This window comes from Melanerpes formicivorus, unplaced genomic scaffold (genome assembly GCF_026170545.1).
Source record: "Melanerpes formicivorus ecotype bairdi unplaced genomic scaffold, bMelFor1.0.p_v2 SCAF_9, whole genome shotgun sequence".
Taxonomy (NCBI): domain Eukaryota; kingdom Metazoa; phylum Chordata; class Aves; order Piciformes; family Picidae; genus Melanerpes; species Melanerpes formicivorus.
In genome coordinates this window covers 14,668,416-14,688,083 of record NW_027142361.1, presented here as the reverse complement: position 1 = coordinate 14,688,083, position 19,668 = coordinate 14,668,416, and the positions used below count along the sequence as shown (strand labels likewise).

General features: G+C 46.8%; 1 protein-coding gene and 1 long non-coding RNA gene across 2 annotated transcripts in view; both read right to left on the bottom strand.

The window, feature by feature from the left end:
* The window catches only part of LOC137443429 (uncharacterized), a 46,758-nt gene that overhangs the window by 17,618 nt on the left and 9,472 nt on the right, over positions 1-19,668 (bottom strand). The window lies entirely within an intron of this gene.
* The window catches only part of LOC137443428 (WD repeat and coiled-coil-containing protein-like), a 113,694-nt gene that overhangs the window by 89,436 nt on the left and 4,590 nt on the right, over positions 1-19,668 (bottom strand). Inside the window, 2 exon segments of the mRNA XM_068143134.1 lie at positions 11,516-11,767; positions 11,883-12,000. Of these exon segments, the coding sequence (XP_067999235.1) occupies positions 11,715-11,767; positions 11,883-12,000 (171 nt within the window). The 3' untranslated portion in view covers positions 11,516-11,714.

Genomic DNA, 19,668 nt, shown 5'->3' with positions numbered 1-19,668 from the left:
AGGAGCTCAGTGCACCATAATACCATCAAATTATCAGGGATCAGAGTCTATAACTATTCTGGGAGTCACTGGTGGAGCTCAAGAGTTAAGTAAGGTGGAGGATAATATAAGTTTAACTGGAAAACAATGGAGGAAGCATACAATTGTCACCAGACCTGACGCACCTTGTATTTTGGGAATTGATTTTCTGAGAGAAGGGTGTTTCAAAGACCCTAGAGGTTATAAATGGGCTTTTGGAGTAGCTTCTGTAGAAATTGATGGACAAAAATTGAAGCTGACTGCTAGACCTGAGCTTTCTGATGAATCTGCAGTTCTGGGACAACACAAGATACAGGACATTAAATTGCCGGTTGCTTCTCAGACTGTGCATCACAGACAATACAGAACCAACCGTGACTCTTTGTTGCCCTTTCAGAATCTGATTCGTCAGTTGGAGAGTCAGAAAGTCGTCAGCAAAACTCATTCACCTTTCAACAGTCCAGTGTGGACTGTGCGGAAGCAGAGTGGGGACTGGCGTCTGACAGTAGACCACCGAGCCCTAAATGAAGTGACACCACCTATGAATGCAGCAGTACCAGACATGATGGAGCTACAGTATGAGCTGGAATCCAAAGAGGCCAAATGGTATGCTACCATAGATATTGCTAATGCATTTTTCTCTATTCCCATAGCAGAGGAATGCAGGCCTCAGTTTGCTTTCACCTGGAGAGGAATCCAGTACACTTTCAACAGACTGCCAATGGGCTGGATCCACAGCTCAAGCATCTGTCATGCAGTAATCCACGATGCTCTGGTGAAAGGCGGTGCTCCAGAACACATCCAGTTCATCGATGATATCATCGTCTGGGGTAAGACTGCTCAGGAAGTCTTCGAGAAAGGTAACAAAATCATTGACATTCTTCTGGATGCAGGTTTTGCCATCAAGCGAGACAAGGTGAAAGGACCTACCACAGAGATTCAGTTTCTGGGAGTGCGGTGGCAGGATGGACGCCGACACATTCCAGTGGATGTGGTAAATAGAGTCTCTACCATGGCAAATCCCACAAACAAGCAAGAGACCCTACGTTTCTTGGGGATCGTGGGATTTTGGAGACTGCACATTCCTGGATACAGTCAGATTGTGAAACTTCTGTATGATGTGACTCGAAAGAGAAACCATTTCCACTGGGGACCTGAACAACAAGCAGCCTTTGACCAGATAAAGCAAGAGGTGATTCAAGCAATGGGTCTGGGACCTGTCCGACATTAAGAACATTTTGTACACGGCTGCAAGTGACAAGGGTCCAACCTGGTGCTTGTGGCAAAAAGCTCCAGGTGAGACACGTGGACGACCTCTTGGTTTCTGGAGTCGAGGTTACAGAGGTTCAGAGGCTAATTATACTCCAACAGAGAAAGAAATTCTAGCTGCCTATGAAGGAGTAAAAGCATCTTCTGAAGTGATTGGAACTGAATCACAACTTCTCTTAGCTCCCAGATTACCAGTTTTGAATTGGATGTTCAAAGGCAAAGGTTCCACACCACATCATGCCACAGACTCAACCTGGTCTAAGTGGATGGCTCTGATAACACAGAGAGCTCGAATGGGAAATCTTGAAAGGCCTGGTCTAGTGGAGGTGATCTCAAGTTGGCCTGAAGGCATCAACTGTGCCAAACCTCCAGAGGAGAAAGTAACTCGTGCTGAGGAAGCTTCTCCTTACAATGACCTTTCTGATGATGAAAAGAAATATGCTTTGTTCACAGATGGTTCCTGTCGTCTTGTTGGAAACAAGCAAAGGTGGAAGTCTGCAGTGTGGAGTCCAACACGCCGAGTTGCAGAGGCGAAAGATGGAGAAGGAGAATCCAGTCAGTTCGCAGAGGTAAAAGCTGTCCAGCTAGCTCTCGACATAGCTGAACGTGAGAGATGGCCAAAGCTTTATCTCTACACCGACTCATGGATGGTAGCCAATGCTCTATGGGGTTGGCTAAAGAACTGGAAGAAGAGTGGTTGGCAGAGAAAAGGAAAACCCATTTGGGCAGCCAACCTATGGCAGGACATTGCTGATCGAATCGAGAGAATTCCAGTGAAAGTGAGACACATCGATGCTCACATTCCTAAGAGCAAAGCTACTGAGGAACAGCAACACAACCATCAGGCAGATCTAGCTGCAACAGTTTCTCGAGTAGACATGGACTCTAATCTTGATCTCGACTGGAAACACCGAGGTGAGATATTCTTAGCTCGGTGGTCTCACGATTCTTCAGGACATCAAGGCAGAGATGCAACATACCAATGGGCTCGTGACAGATCCATAGACATTTCCATGGATGCTATCACACAAGTCATACATGACTGTGACATTTGTGCTGCTATTAAGCAGGCAAAACGACTTAAGCCCTTGTGGTATGGTGATGTGGTATGGGCAAGGAGCTACTGGACACACTATTACTTAAAAGGAAACTCTACAGGAAGTGGAGGGAAGGACAGGTAGAACAGGGGGAATACAAGGAAGCTGCCCGAGCAGCAAGAGTCCTGGTTAGGAAAGCCAAAGCAGAGTTTGAGTTGAATCTAGCCAGGGAGATTAAAGGGAATACTAAGAACTTTTACAGGTATATTAATGGGAAGAAGAAGACTAGGGAAGGTGTGGGCCCCCTCAGAAAGGAAAATGGTGACATGGTCACATGTGATGAGGAAAAGGCTGAGGTACTTAATAACTTCTTTACCTCACTCTTCACTGCAAGGGCCTCTAGCCACACTCCTGATGTTATGGAAGTCAAAGCCAGGGACGGGGAGGAAGAACTGCCCATTGTAAGTGCAGATCAGGTTCGTGATCATCTGAAGAACCTGAAAGTGTTCAAGTCCATGGGACCCGACGGGTTACACCCACGGGTACTGAGAGAACTGGCAGATGAGGTTGCTAAACCCCTCTCTATTATATTTCAAAAGTCCTGGCAGTCTGGTGAAGTCCCCACAGACTGGAAAAGGGGAAACATTGCCCCCATCTTCAAAAAGGGCAAGAAGGAGGAACCAGGGAACTACAGGCCAGTCTCACCTCTGTGCCTGGAAAGATCATGGAACAGATCCTCCTGGAGTCACTACTCGCTCAAAAGAATAGTGAAGAGGTGATTGGGAACAGTCAGCATGGCTTTGCCAAGGGCAAATCCTGCCTGACCAACCTGGTGGCCTTCTATGAGCAGGTGACAAAATTAATAGATGAGGGGCGAGCAACTGATGTCGTTTACCTGGACCTGAGCAAAGCCTTCGACACTGTCCCACACCACATCCTGGTCTCCAAACTGGTGACACATGGGTTTGATGGGTGGACCACTAGATGGATAAGGAACTGGCATGATGGCCGCACCCAAAGAGTGGCTGTCAATGGCTCCATGTCCCAGTGGAGGCCAGTGACAAGCGGAGTCCCTCAGGGATCAGTCCTGGGACCTGTCTTATTCAACATCTTTGTGGGGGACATGGACAGTGGCATTGAGTGCACCCTCAGCAAGTTTGCTGATGACACCAAGCTGTGTGGCGCAGCAGACATGCTGGAGGGAAGGGAGGCCATCCAGAGGGACCTTGACAGGCTGGAGAGGTGGGCACAGGCCAACCTCATGAAGTTCAATAAGAGCAAGTGCAGGGTCCTGCATCTGGGTCGAGGCAATCCCAGGCACAAATACAGGCTGGGCAGTGACTGGCTGGAGGGTAGCCCTGAGGAGAGAGACTTGGGGGTGCTGGTGGACAAAAAGCTCAACATGAGCTCTCAGTGTGCACTTGCAGCCCGCAAAGCCAATCAGATCCTGGGCTGCATCAGGAGAAGTGTGGCCAGCAGGTCGAGGGAGGTGATCCTCCCCCTCTACTCAGCCCTGGTGAGACCCCACCTGGAGTACTGTGTCCAGTTCTGGAGCCCCTATTACAAGAGGGATGTGGAGGTGCTGGAACGTGTCCAGAGAAGGGCCACGAGGATGATCAGAGGGCTGGAGCACCTCTCCTATGAGGACAGACTGAAGGAGTTGGGGCTGTACAGTCTGCAGAAGAGAAGGCTCCGAGGAGACCTAATTGTCGCCTTCCAGTATCTGAAGGGGGCCTACAGGAAGGCTGGGGAAGGACTTCTCAGGATATCAGGTAGTGATAGGACTAGGGGGAATGGAATGAAGCTGGAGGTGGGGAGATTCAGGCTGGATGTGAGGAGGAGGTTCTTCACCATGAGAGTGGTGAAACCCTGGAATGGGTTGTCCAGGGAGGTGGTCGAGGCCCCGTCCCTGGGGGATGTTTAAGAGCAGGCTGGATGAGGCTCTGTCCAGCCTGATCTAGTGTGGGGTGTCCCTGCCCATGGCAGGGGGGTTGGAACTAGATGATCCTTGTGGTCCCTTCCAACCCTGAATGAAACTATGAAACTATGAAACTATGAAACTATGACAGATGGTCCAAGTACAAGTATGGTGAAGCTTGGCAGATTGACTACATCACTCTACCACGTTCTCGTTCTGGTAAGCAATATGTGCTTACTATGGTAGAGGCAAATACTGGATGGTTGGAAACTTATCCAGTTCCACATGCAACTGCACGCAACACCATTCTCGGTCTGGAGAGACAAATCCTGTGGAGACACAGAACTCCAGAGAGGATTGAGTCAGACAACGGAACTCATTTCAAGAACAACCTTGTAAAGAACTGGGCAAAAGAGCACGGTATTGAGTGGATATTCCACATTCCCTACTATGCACCAGCTTCAGGGAAGATTGAACGCTACAACCGTTTGTTGAAGACCACTCTCAAAGCCATGGGAGGTGGATCTTTGAAAAACTGGGAAAAACATTTAGCACAAGCAACCTGGCTGGTAAATAGTAGAGGTTCAGTGAATCGAGCTGGACCTGCACATTCAGATTTGCTACGGAAAGTAGAAGGTGATAGAGTTCCTGTTGTTAGAGAAAAGAATCTGTTAGGTAAAACTGTTTGGGTATTTTCACCCTCAGGAGAGGCTAAGCCTGTCCGAGGGGTGGTTTCAGCTGAAGGTCCGGGTCACACTTATTGGGTAATGCAAGAGAATGGTGAAATTCAGTGTATTCCACAAAGAAATTTAACTTTAGCTGAAAGAGGTTAATTTTGAACTGCTGTACAGCTACATCGCGTCCAAAGGAAGAATCAACGAGGAATCTATGTTGCACGAACCCTGAGATCCCTGAGAGCCCTGAGTCAACTAAGAGACCCTGAGAATCCCTGTTTCCCTTTTCTTCGCTTCGTTGGTGAAGAAATGAACTGTTTTCCATTTTTCTCATTTTCTGATTTTCTTGGATTTTTGAATCATCTACATCTGAGCATAGCCGGAATGGACTATGAACTTTACTCACGAACTGTAAATATCATTTTGGATTGGATGGACAGTATGAACAGCCAATGAAATTGTTTAGAAGGGGTGGACTGTGGCCGGTTGACGTTGCCCCCTTAAGAAAGGGAATATGGTGGACGGAAGTTGGTAAACGGAAGGAATAGTCTAAACTAATTTCATTGGAAGAGTGGGAGGAAGCACCTTCTGAACTGGGAGTGAACTGGGAATGAACTGGGCACTCTGGTACTTCTATCTTCAGTCTTGCTTCCGCCTCTTCTTCGTGCAGCAGCTCTGTTTTGTGCTGGGTTTTCTGCCAAGGCTCCGGCCTTGAAAAACTGATAAGGCCTGTATTAACTCCTTTCCAATTAACATAAACTGCTTCTAACTTTTTTTCCTCTCTTTCCTCTCTCTTGCTATCCCACTCTGGGGAAAGGGGGGGAGAGAGGGGAGAGCGGAGGTGGGGAACCCCCTCTCTGCCGAGGGGGGTCACTCTCATTTCTGTGTTACTCTGTTGTATATCTTTGTACATATCGTAGATATTGTAAATTTGTAAATATTCCCCTGCATACCTTACATTGCTTTGTAAATATAGCTCCACTGCTTTGCTAATTCAGCTTGTGAGTTTTTTTTTCCTTTCCCTTCAATTTTTTTTTCCCTTTTACCTTACAAGGGGGAAGGGAGGAGGCTTCTCGGCCTTACCCTTCCAAACCCACCACAACTATGAACTTTACTCACGAACTGTAAATATCGTTTTGGATTGGATGGACAGTATGAACAGCCAATGAAGTTGTTTAGAAGGGGTGGACTGTGACCGTTTGAGGCGGTGCCTTTAACAAAGGGACACTATGGACGAATGTTTATAAACGGAGGACAGTACTGGGGTACTGCAGAAGTCGAACTCATGATCTCAACACTCACAGTCTCATGTCCTATCAACTGAGCCTCAGGCTGTCCTTTGTGAGGGGGTTGGGGGAAAGGCCGGGCCTTCTCCACCCCCTGTAAATAAAGGGAAGAAAATTGAAAGGAGAAAGAAGAATACACAGCCGGATTAGCAGAAGGAATGTGCTGTATTTACAAAGCAGTTTAGGGAACGCAGGGAAATATATACAGAATTTACAGTATTTACAATATATATACAGAAATATACAACAAAGTGACACAGAAATGAGATTTCCCTCCTCTGCTGAGGAGGGTTCCCCACCCCTGTACCTCCCTTCTCTCCCCCTTTTCCCCGGAGAGGGTTAGAAAGAGAGAAAGAGAGCAAACGTTAAAAATGTTAAAAGCAGTTAGGCGGTTTTGTGTTAGAAGAGGCCTTATCTTATCGGTCAGTCTGGCCGAAAGCCCAGAAAGCTTAGAGCTGCAAGCCACCGAAGGAGGGGAAGAAAAACTGAGACTAGTCCCACTGGGAATCAAAACTTAAGGCAGTGCTTCTGCCTTTCCACCAATGAAATTAGTTTAGACCTGTCCTGTTTATAAACATTCGGCCATAGTGTCCCTTTGTTAAAGGCACCACCTCAAACGGTCACAACTGCGGCTGGTGAGAATGGTTCTGCTTGTGGCAGAAGGCTCCTGGTGAAACCAGGGGCAGGCCCCTAGGTTTCTGGAGTAAGGGGTACAAAGGCTCTGAGGCCAACTACACCGCGACAGAGAAGGAAATCCTAGCTGCCTATGAGGGCATCCGGGCTGCCTCTGAGGTAATTGGGACTGAGTCACCTCTATTTCTAGGTCCAAGGCTTCCAGTCCTGACCTGGATGTTCAAAGGGAGAGGCTCAACCCCACATCATGCCACAGATGCTACCTGGAGTAAGTGGATGGCCCTGATAACTCAGCGAGCTCGGATGGGGAACTTCGAACGCCCTGGCATAGTGGAAGTGATCACCAACTGGCCAGAGGGTGCTGACTTTGGAATGCCACCAGAGCAGACAGTGACCCGTGCTGAGGAGGCTCCCCCATATAATGATCTCCCTGACAATGAGAAGGGCTATGCTCTATTTACAGATGGGTCCTGCCGGCTTGCAGGAAGCAAGCGGAGATGGAAGGCAGCTGTCTGGAGCCCAACAAGGCAAGTGGCAGAAGCAAGGGATGGAGAAGGTGAATCCAGTCAGTACGCAGAGGTGAAAGCTGTCCAGCTGGCCCTGGATATAGCAGAACGAGACAACTGGCCAGTGCTGTACCTCTACACTGACTCCTGGATGGTAGCCAATGCCTTGTGGGGGTGGCTGAAGGAATGGAGGAAGAACGGGTGGCAGAGAAAAGGGAAGCCTGTTTGGGCCGCTGACCTGTGGCAAGACATCGCTGCCTACCTGGACAGGCTGCCAACCAAGGTACGGCACATCGATGCACACATCCCCAAGAGCAGAGCCACAGAGGAGCACAAGCACAACCACCAAGCAGACCTGGCTGCTAAGATCTCCCAAATAGACTTGGACTGGGAACACAAGGGCGAGCTGTTCTTAGCTCGCTGGGCCCATGACACTTCTGGCCACCAAGGGAGAGATGCCACATACCGGTGGGCTCGGGACAGATCCGTGGACATCTCTATGGAGGCCATCTCACAGGTCATCCATGAGTGTGACATCTGTGCTGCCATCAAGCAGGCCAAGCGCATGAAGCCTCTGTGGTATGGGGGGAGATGGTCGAAATATAAATACGGAGAGGCCTGGCAGATAGACTACATCACCCTTCCTCGGTCTCACAGCGGCAAGCAGTAAGTGCTGACCATGGTGGAGGCAAGTACAGGGTGGCTGGAGACCTACCCAGTACCTCATGCCACTGCTCGCAACACCATCCTGGGCCTAGAGAGACATATCCTGTGGAGACACGGCACCCCCGGGAGGATTGAATCAGACAATGGAACCCACTTCAGGAACCATCTCATAAGGGACTGGGCAAAGGAACATGGGATTGAGTGGATTTACCACATCCCATACCATGCACCAGCTGCAGGGAAGGTCGAGCGCTACAATGGCTTGCTAAAAACCATCCTAAAAGCCATGGGGGGGGTGGAACCTTCAGGAACTGGTAAAAGCACCTAGCTCAAGCCACTTGGTTCGTGAACAGCAGAGGATCTGTGAACCGAGCTGGTCCTGCCCAGTCCGACCTGCTGCAAACAGTGGATGGAGATGGAGTTCCTGTGATTGCTGAGAAGAACCTGCTGGGGAAGTCAGTGTGGGTTTTCCCTGCTGCTGGTGGGGGCAAACCAACCCGAGGGGTGGTCTCGGCTGAGGGTCCTGGTCACACGTACTGGGTCATGTTAGAAACTGGGGACATTCAGTGTATCCCACAGCGGAATGTGACTCTGTCTGAGAGGGAATGAACTCAGAGGAGGCAACACTCATCAATGTAATTGTGTGAATAGTTATAAGTTGTTCTAAGTTTCTCCCTCCTAGCTTAATACCAGCCCAGCATCCAGGACCCAACGTACCCACTGCACACCAACCCAGAGAGCTCCTGCCTCATCTCACCTGAACCCGTTCCTGATGTCCTTACAGAAATGGACTGTTCCTGATGCCCCTACAGCAACAGACTGTTCCTGATATTTTTTTCTTTCTCTTTCAAAGACAGACTGATTCCTGATTCTTCTCCACATGCCTGCCCAGTTCAAGCACCACCTACACTGACCATCACCATCACATGAGGGAACTAGGTTCACATTAGCTGAGAAGTTTCTCTCCAAATCAGCCCATGAGGAAGCATTTACCTTGTGCTTCCAAAACTCACCCTTTGACCATTTTCAAAAATGCCTGAAAAGAAGTTGCACATTTCACACATCCAGAAACTTCAATGGTTCAGTCATGTTGGACTGTGAGGCTCAGTACATGGAGATACCTGCTGACATCACTGTGGGATGAATGCACAAGTGTAGCCACCCCCAGATTCAGCTGTGCTGAGCTGGCCAGGCAGAGATAACAAGCAACTCTAGAATTTCATAAGTGACCTGTGTGGTGAAGAGGTTATTAAATTTATGAATATGAAATATGAATTATGAAAATATTATTTTTATTATAAAACTATTCATAACTGATGAATCACCAACTTATATACATGTTCTAGTGCACGTTCGTGAAATACATTCCACAAGTGGCTTAGTGTTATGATTAGAACTTAATTGAACTATCTATAGACCGTTTCTATATTTATATAGCAAAGGGTGCAGTTCTGCCGCTTGGCGACTAGATGGCGACTCAGCGGGACGTGGGCGGCTTCTGGCTATACACAGCAATATTATAATCTTTCTATGTGTCAGCGCTTACTCTGCTGGACGAGGATAATTTGAACTGATTGCTAGTGGATGGAAAGCACGTGGAAGATACTCTGTAGCTGTTGTTTGTAGCAAGGTGGACATCCTGCAGACGACTGCCGCTGGACTGGTTCCTAGTCAAGTTGGACGGCAGTGTTGGGTTACTGTCTCCTCTCTTCACAGCAGTGAAGAGGGAATAATGGAACCTGGGCTTAACATGGAAGCAGATTCCATTTAGGACTCAGTCGATTCCCTCCAGACAACAGGGGTCGGTCCTGGTTGGGGTTGGCCCATGGGGTCGGCCCTCGGGAGTCGTCTCGCACGACAGGGCGGGGTGACGGTTGCCGATAGGCGGGCTCGGACGACACGGCAGCAGGCAAAGCTACGGGGTCGGCCCAACCACAGCGATTCTCCTTTACTGAGCTTAAAGGAACAGCGGGACTCTCGGAGTGGTCCCAGGTTCGGTGCAATATAGGCATGAACAATGCTTTAGTCTTCCCTGGGGTTCACAGGGCTCAGAGCGGCACACGGCAGCTCCTCTCCCTCTGCGGCAGGGCTAGGCATATGTGGACTCGGTCTCGATCAAGTCCCTTCTCCCCGGCAACTGGGCAGATCTTACCCTCGGAGGTTGGTCCAGTCCTCCGGTGGCACGGTGGGCTCTCCCAGTCGGTACGACTGGATGTAGCGACGCTGGGCTCCTCGGGCGAAGCGAAGGTCCTCCCTCTGTGGACCCGATCCTCACAACTGCTTCTCGTGATGCAGAGGCTTTCAGTATGCGTGCATGTATAACAGAAGCTAACAACAATAAGCTCAATGGCAGAGGCTGCAGCTCGAGAATTCCTCTCTCGAGCAAGCACAGAGACAAAGTGAAAGAGGGGGCAACTTGTTTACCAACCGGGGTGATACTTATAGATTCCTCGAGGCTGGGCTTGACCAATGGGCACTCTCATAAACAACCGGCTTCAGCCTATAGAAAGCCTGAAGCTAGAATTATGCCCATACTTGGTGTTTGCACAAGCACTGCATGCGCTGGGTGCGTGCTGGCCTGGCTAATGCCTTGGCTTTTGTCTTCCTCCTGAAGGAGGGGGAACTTGCCCCCATGCTGGGACAAGATTCAACATCTGGGCATAATGTGCCTTCACCACAACCTGCTAGGGTGAAAGAAGAGTCATTAGAGATGAAAGCTACCTAAAAAAATCCTCTGTAATTCTCTTGCAAAGGCTCTTGGATTGAAATAGGTGATTGGGTGGAAATATGTTGGATGTGGAGACTCACATGCAGATCAGGGGAGAATCAAGCAACACTTTCTGGTTACCAGATACTGACATTTTCAGCTTGGCCCTCCCTGATTCCCTGCCTGAGCCTCTGTTCATGTGAACACAGATCAATGGATAAAATATCACCTTGACCCGAGAGATGTTCATGAACTGCAGCAAATAAGGTGGAATTTCAGTGCTGGAGGTTTCTTGGGAACTGTACAGTCAACAGAAGCAATGCTATAACAGCTGAGAAAGACATACTTTAATTATTTTGGCTGTGCAATTGAAATAACAAGGAGCGTGACAGAAGGCAGTTAGAATATGCTGGGATGTCGTCCTTCTCCGTGTCACAGCACAGAAGGGAATGTGTTTTGGTCCTGGTGCTGTGAGTACTGATTGCAGGCCTTCACCTTTCTTTTCAGACCCTGCCACATTCTCTTTGGTTGCCAGCAGAGAGTATTGTCCACCTGAGTAAAGGAAAATGTATGATAAATGCAGGACTGAGACATATTTCAGGGGAATCTGAGTTAATACAGAAATTAATGGAAGATGGACATAGTTTTGGACTAGTAAGCCATGGGCTGACATCTTGGCCAGGAGTTTGCTGTGGGGGACAGTGTCAAAGGCCTTGCTGAAGTCCAGGTAGACTACATCCACAGCCTCCCCTACATCCACCAGGCGGGTCACCTGATCATAGAAGGAGATCAGGTTGAAACATATGATGAAACATATAATGAAGCATAGTGGGACTTCAGCAGCAGAAGCCATACTTGATTTTAAGGCTTCTGGCTTCAAGAAACATTCATTTTTTTGATGTCTTGTTGTGAGAAGCCATTTACTTGCTGTTGTGGTGTTGTATTCTGTCAAATGGAAGAGCCAAGGATCTTTGAATGAGATGATTTGTCATCTAGTGGCCTATGTGGTTCTTTCCTCTGGGCTTTGTGGCTTTGACTTTTCCTTCCCCCTCACTAACAAGAGAGCAACAGAAAAATAAGAAAAAACGAGAAAAATGAGAGGTGCTGACAGTAAGCAAATAAAACTTGTACTTGAAGAGTTTTGCACTATTAGGTAATTACAACATACCATGCTGCATTTCTACAAGAGACAGATTGAATATCTGCAGGATTGTATTGAGATGGAGTTTACCACCACAGAGAATAACAGCTCATCTTTCATCTGAATCACTTCTGGAAAGCTGCTTCTGAAAATTCATTAAAAAACCCACATTAGACACCATGATGTATATTTAAGCAGAGACATCAAAATGGTGCTAATCAAAACAAGATCATAGACATGCTTTCAACTACATCTGAAGAAGTCAAATGCTACATTCACTCAAACCCATTTGTAAGACTTGTATATTAAAGTCCTGCTCTCAAACGTGATCTGTGAGTAACAGATCTGTGAGCAACAAGTAACTGTACTAGTTCAGCATCAGAACAGGAGAGGAAGTCATACACTGCTGCTAAAGTGTGGTGGGATGGAAGGGGTAAGGCTGAGAAGCCTCCTCCCTTCCCCCTTGTAAAGTAAAAGGGAAAAAAAAATTGAAGGGAAAAGAAAAAAAACTCGCAAGCTGAATTAGCAAAGCAGTGGAGCTATATTTACAAAGCGATGTAGGGTTTGCAGGGGATTATTTACAAATTTACAATATCTACAATATATACAAAGATATACAACAGAGTAACACAGAAATGAGAGTGACCCCCCTCTGGACAGAGGGGGTTCCCCACCTCCGCTCTCCCCTCTCTCCCCCCTTTCCCCAGAGTGGGATAGGAAGAGAGAGAAAAGAGAGGAAAGAAAAAAAAATGTTAGAAGCAGTTTGTGTTAATTGGAAAAGAGTTAATACAGGCCTGTTATCTGTTTTTCTCTCAAGGCCGGAGCCTTGGCAGAAAGCCCAGGACAGAAAGCTGTTGCCTGAAGAAGAGGCGGAAGCAAGACTGACTGAGAAGTGCTGAAAATGTCCAGTATAGTCCCAGCTCAGAAGTGCTTCCTCCCACTCGTCCAATGAAATTAGTTTAGACTATTCCTTCCGTTTACCAACTTCCGTCCACCATATTCCCTTTCTTAAGGGGGCAACGTCAACCGGCCACAATCCACCCCTTCTAAACAATTTCATTGGCTGTTCATACTGTCCATCCAATCCAAAATGATATTTACAGTTCGTGAGTAAAGTTCATAGTCCATTCCGGCTATGCTCAGATGTAGATGATTCAAAAGTCCAAGAAAATCAGAAAATGAGAAAAATGGAAAACAGTTCATTTCTTCACCGATGAAGCGAAGAAAAGGGAAACAGGGAAATCTCAGGGTCTCTTAGTTGACTCAGGGCTCTCAGGGATCTCAGGGTTCGTGCACCGTAGATTCCTCGTTGGTTCTTCCTCTGGACGCGATGTAGCTGTGCAACAGTTTGAAATTAACCTCTTTCAGCTAAAGTTAAATTTCTTTGTGGAATACACTGAATTTCACCATTCTCTTGCATTACCCAATAAGTGTGACCCGGACCTTCAGCTGAAACCACCCCTCGGACAGGTTTAGCCTCTCCTGAGGGTGAAAATACCCAAACAGTTTTACCTAACAGATTCTTTTCTCTAACAACAGGAACTCTATCACCTTCTACTTTCCGTAACAAATCTGAATGTGCAGGACCAGCTCTGTTCACTGAACCTCTACTATTTACCAGCCAGGTTGCTTGTGCTAAATGTTTTTCCCAGTTTTTCAAAGATCCACCCCCCCATGGCTTTAAGAGTGGTCTTCAACAAACCGTTGTAGCGTTCAATCTTCCCTGAAGCTGGTGCATAGTAGGGAATGTGGAATATCCACTCAATACCGTGCTCTTTTGCCCAGTTCTTTACAAGGTTGTTCTTGAAATGAGTTCCATTGTCTGACTCGATCCTCTCTGGAGTTCCGTGTCTCCACAGGATCTGTCTCTCCAGACCGAGAATGGTGTTGCGTGCAGTTGCATGTGGAACTGGATAAGTTTCCAACCATCCAGTGTTTGCCTCTACCATAGTAAGCACGTATTGCTTACCAGAACGAGAACGTGGTAGAGTGATGTAGTCAATCTGCCAAGCTTCACCATACTTGTACTTAGACCATCTGTCACCATACCACAAGGGCTTAAGTCGTTTTGCCTGCTTAATAGCAGCACAAATGTCACAGTCATGGATGACTTGCGTGATAGCATCCATGGAAATGTCTATGGATCTGTCACGAGCCCATTGGTATGTTGCATCTCTGCCTTGATGTCCTGACGAATCATGAGCCCACCGAGCTAAGAATATCTCACCTCGGTGTTTCCAGTCGAGATCAAGATTAGAGTCCATGTCTACTTGAGAAACTCTTGCAGCTAGGTCTGCCTGATGGTTGTGTTGTTGTTCCTCAGTAGCTTTGCTCTTAGGAATGTGAGCATCGATGTGTCTCACTTTCACTGGAATTCTCTCGATTCGATCAGCAATGTCCTGCCACAGGTTGGCTGCCCAAATGGGTTTTCCTTTTCTCTGCCAACCACTCTTCTTCCAGTTCTTTAGCCAACCCCATAGAGCATTGGCTACCATCCATGAGTCGGTGTAGAGATAAAGCTTTGGCCATCTCTCACGTTCAGCTACGTCGAGAGCTAGCTGGACAGCTTTTACCTCTGCGAACTGACTGGATTCTCCTTCTCCATCTTTTGCTTCTGCAACTCGGCGTGTTGGACTCCACACTGCAGACTTCCACCTTCGCTTGTTTCCAACAAGACGACAGGAACCGTCTGTGAACAAAGCATATTTCTTTTCATCATCAGAAAGGTCATTGTAAGGAGGAGCTTCCTCAGCACGAGTTACTTTCTCCTCTGGAGGTTTAGCACAGTTGATACCTTCAGGCCAACTTGAGATCACCTCCACTAGACCAGGTCTTTCAAGATTTCCCATTCGAGCTCTCTGTGTTATCAGAGCCATCCACTTGGACCAGGTTGAGTCTGTGGCATGATGTGGTGTGGATCCTTTGCCTTTGAACATCCAATTCAAAACTGGTAATCTGGGAGCTAGAAGAAGTTGTGATTCAGTTCCAATCACTTCAGAAGATGCTTTTACTCCTTCATAGGCAGCTAAAATTTCTTTCTCTGTTGGAGTATAATTAGCCTCTGAACCTCTGTAACCTCGACTCCAGAAACCAAGAGGTCGTCCACGTGTCTCTCCTGGAGCTTTTTGCCACAAGCACCAGGTTGGACCATTGTCACTTGCAGCCGTGTACAAAATGTTCTTAATGTCTGGACCATCTCGGACAGGTCCCAGACCCATTGCTTGAATCACTTCTTGCTTTATCTGGTCAAAGGCTGCTTGTTGTTCAGGTCCCCAGTGGAAATGGTTTCTCTTTCGAGTCACATCATACAGAGGTTTCACAATCTGGCTGTATCCAGGAATGTGCAGTCTCCAAAATCCCACTATCCCCAAGAAACGTAGGGTCTCTTGCTTGTTTGTGGGACTTGCCATGGTAGAGACTCTATTTACCACATCCACTGGAATGTGTCGGCGTCCATCCTGCCACTTCACTCCTAGAAACTGAATTTCTGTGGTAGGTCCTTTCACCTTGTCTCGTTTGATGGCAAAACCTGCATTCAGAAGAATGTCAATGATTTTGTTACCTTTCTTGAAGACTTCCTCAGCAGTTTTACCCCAGACGATGATATCATCGATGAACTGGATGTGTTCTGGAGCACCTCCTTTCTCCAGAGCATCATGGATCACTGCATGACAGATGCTTGAGCTGTGGATCCAGCCCATTGGCAATCTGTTGAAAGTGTACTGGATTCCTCTCCAGGTGAAAGCAAACTGAGGCCTGCACTCCTCTGCTATGGGAATAGAGAAAAATGCATTAGCAATGTCTATGGTAGCATACCATTTGGCCTCTTTGGATTCCAGCTCATACTGTAGCTCCATCATGTCTGGTACTGCTGCACTCATAGGTGGTGTCACTTCATTTAGGGCTCGGTAGTCTACCGTCAGACGCCAGTCTCCATTCTGCTTCCGCACAGGCCACACTGGACTGTTGAAAGGTGAATGAGTTTTGCTGACGACTTTCTGACTTTCCAACTGACGAATCAGATTCTGAATGGGCAACAAAGAGTCACGGTTGGTTCTGTATTGTCTGTGATGCACAGTCTGAGAAGCAACCGGCAATTTAATGTCCTGTATCTTATGTTGTCCCACAACTGCAGATTCATCAGAAAGTTCAGGTCTAGCAGACAGCTTCAATTTTTGTCCATCAATTTCTATTGAAGCTACTCCAAAAGCCCATTTGTAACCTCTAGGGTCTTTGAAACGCCCTTCTCTCAGAAAATCAATTCCCAAAATACAAGGTGCATCAGGTCCGGTCACAACTGTATGCTTCCTCCATTGTTTACCAGTTAAACTTATATTAACCTCTACCTTACTTAATTCTTGAGATCCACCAGTGACTCCCAGAATAGTTATAGACTCTGATCCCTGATAATTTGATGGTATTATGGTGCACTGAGCTCCTGTGTCAACCAAGGCCCTGTACTTCCGAAATTGTGAAGTGCCAGGCCACTGGATGTACACATCCCAATAGATTCTATTATCTCTGTTATCCCTCTCCTCCCCCTGGCGGGAGGCAGGGCACCCCTAGTTATGGGGAACATGCGCACATGTGCATTGCACAGATTGTGCAGGGTTATAACTTTGCATGTTATAACTGGAGCCACTGTTGGAGCCATAAGAGTCATTCTGGGGAACTGTGGAAGTAACAGCTACCCTTCTGGTATTGCTACCTCGGGTTCTGCCACTTTGCAGTTCTCTCAGTCTCCTGAAAAGATTAGAAGTTGGTTGGCCATCCCAGCGGTTCATGTTCTCACCAAACTGATCACGCAGAGTTATCCAAATAGTTCTACGTGATTGCCTTGGTGGTCTGTTTTGGAATGACCTGTTTTGGAATGTCCTGTTTTGGAATGTCCTGTTTTGGAATGACCTCCTTGGAGGACGTGTATTCCTCACAGATGAGACTTGTACCCACCTGGAGGAAGAATTGAAATTATCCTTCTGTGCCAATTGGTATATGGAATCTTTTAGATCCTTCATGCAATTTTCAATTTTTCCAGACAGAGTTTCAATGGCTGAAACCAAAGAACCACGTGTCATGCTATCCTCCAATTGTCTCATTTGATCACTGAATTGGCCAACCGTAGGAGAAGCTCCACCATAACTTCTTGACACAATTCTGCTTGCCAGAATGTTTGCATAATTAGAAGGAGCAAGTTTGATGATCTTTTTAGCAAGACCAATACCCACAGGAATGTCATCAGGATTCAGAGTTTCATGTTCACCATAGAGTAGCTCTCTAACAGCAAATTCTCTCAAGCGCTTAATTCCCTCATCTATGGTAGTCCAGGGTTTAGGATTCCATGGAAGATCATCTCGGGAAGGGTATCTCAGGGCAACCGCTATTAAAAGGCGTATCCACAGATTAACCTTACCGAGAGCTTCACCTAGATGTCTATCTATTCCATTGTCCCTTGAGAGAGTTCCTAACTGAGCTGCTGATTTGTCTCCAACTGTTAGAGCTGAAGCACCTGTATCATAACATCTACTAAGCCAAGCTAGAACTGGCTCCTTATCTGCCCTGGTGAAATCTTTACGGACATTACGCAATTCTTCCCGCGGTGACGAACAGTCCGTAATATCATCTTCATCTTCATCTCCCTGAATTCTTTGCCCGTAAAATCCTGCTGTCATTCTCCTAAGGATCTCTTTAAGCTGAGAACCACCTTTGCCAGCTGCTTTCCTAGCTTCATCTCTATCCTGCTTTGATCTCACTAGGTTAGCTAGATCTTTAAAACAAACCTTCTCTTCCTCCTGAGCAGGATCTTTTAGAGTAGAGGGTCCCTCACCAGGATCAGTCTCCTCCTCTTCTTCTCCATCTTTGCCCTTTCCAGCTCTAGTCTTTAAAGGAGCCACCTTAACTGGAGCTGTGTTTGAATTTACAGCCACCTTAATGGAAGCTGACAGGTCCTGAGATAAATCAGCTGCTGGGGCAGTGACTTCCGGTCCCACCGAGGGAGTGGGTGGAAGTGATGTTGCTCCATTAATGGCCGACGGAGAAGAAGAAGAAGAAGAAGGAGAAGGAGTAGGAGAAGGAGTAGGTGCCATGTTGATACCAGCCGATGCCCTTGGCTGCTTGCCAGAATCAGCAAAGTCATTTAGAGCTGCCTTACCAATTAACTTTTTAGCCTTCTTTTTAACTGACACGGGTTCCGCACAGTCCTCATCACTAGATGACTCTGGGACTGATCGAGAGCCACGGCGTTTTCTTTTTGATCTAGTTTTAATAACAAAACACGCCCTGGACACCTTTTTCTCCCGACGCCAGGAATACAGAGAATACACATTAGTTATCACCAGCAGCAGAATTATACACACCAAATAAATCACCTTTGGATCCCAGGCATCACCTAAAGTTACTGTCTCCTCAGGCGGAATCTTAAAACCCTTTATCTCAATTGGGAGAGTGGTGGAGGTAACATTCCTGTATCTCACTGGCCATAAGAAGTTAATACATTTTCCATACCATAATTTAACTCTATACATAACCCACATATAAATTGTCCGCACCAAATATTTACCCAGGTAATCCAGAATCAAACCCAAACAATATCTGTAAACCAGAGCCCCAAAGATTGAAAAGAACAATCGCTCCACAAACCACAATACCTTCATGTTTGCTAATTCAGCTAGAAAACACTAAATCAATCAAGTAATAAATTAAACTAATTATCTGCCCCACGTTGGGCGCCAATAAAAAAAATGTGGTGGGATGGAAGGGGTAAGGCTGAGAAGCCTCCTCCCTTCCCCCTTGTAAAGTAAAAGGGAAAAAAAAATTGAAGGGAAAAGAAAAAAAACTCGCAAGCTGAATTAGCAAAGCAGTGGAGCTATATTTACAAAGCGATGTAGGGTTTGCAGGGGATTATTTACAAATTTACAATATCTACAATATATACAAAGATATACAACAGAGTAACACAGAAATGAGAGTGACCCCCCTCTGGACAGAGGGGGTTCCCCACCTCCGCTCTCCCCTCTCTCCCCCCTTTCCCCAGAGTGGGATAGGAAGAGAGAGAAAAGAGAGGAAAGAAAAAAAAATGTTAGAAGCAGTTTGTGTTAATTGGAAAAGAGTTAATACAGGCCTGTTATCTGTTTTTCTCTCAAGGCCGGAGCCTTGGCAGAAAGCCCAGGACAGAAAGCTGTTGCCTGAAGAAGAGGCGGAAGCAAGACTGACTGAGAAGTGCTGAAAATGTCCAGTATAGTCCCAGCTCAGAAGTGCTTCCTCCCACTCGTCCAATGAAATTAGTTTAGACTATTCCTTCCGTTTACCAACTTCCGTCCACCATATTCCCTTTCTTAAGGGGGCAACGTCAACCGGCCACATAAAGAAATCATGAGCTTCATTTACAATACTGACTCTCATCCTACTACCTGTGAGGGATGCTGTCCCCAGGAGTTTGTAAAGCTGCAGGTTTTCTATTCTCCCCTCTCTCCATCCAAGACTTACAAGGTAAGAACTCCTGCCCATAAATGTTTGGGATGAGGAACAGACATCGGATCAGAGGGGCTTGTTTGTCTTGCCTATGACCATCACTACCCAAAGTCTTAAAATCCAAGAGGTGTCTTCAAAGAACATCCCCTACAGGGCAGCTTAAAAGCATTTTTCAGAACTGCAAAAGGTCAGTTGTTACCAAAACTACAAATTCTCATTGCAGAAGATCAAATTCACATAACCATGTCACTTTCCAGGGAAGCCTTGATAACATCCCTGGATCATGACAAAAAATACAATAAAGTGAATTCTAACTCCTTTCCCATGCTGGAGACAGATCCATCCA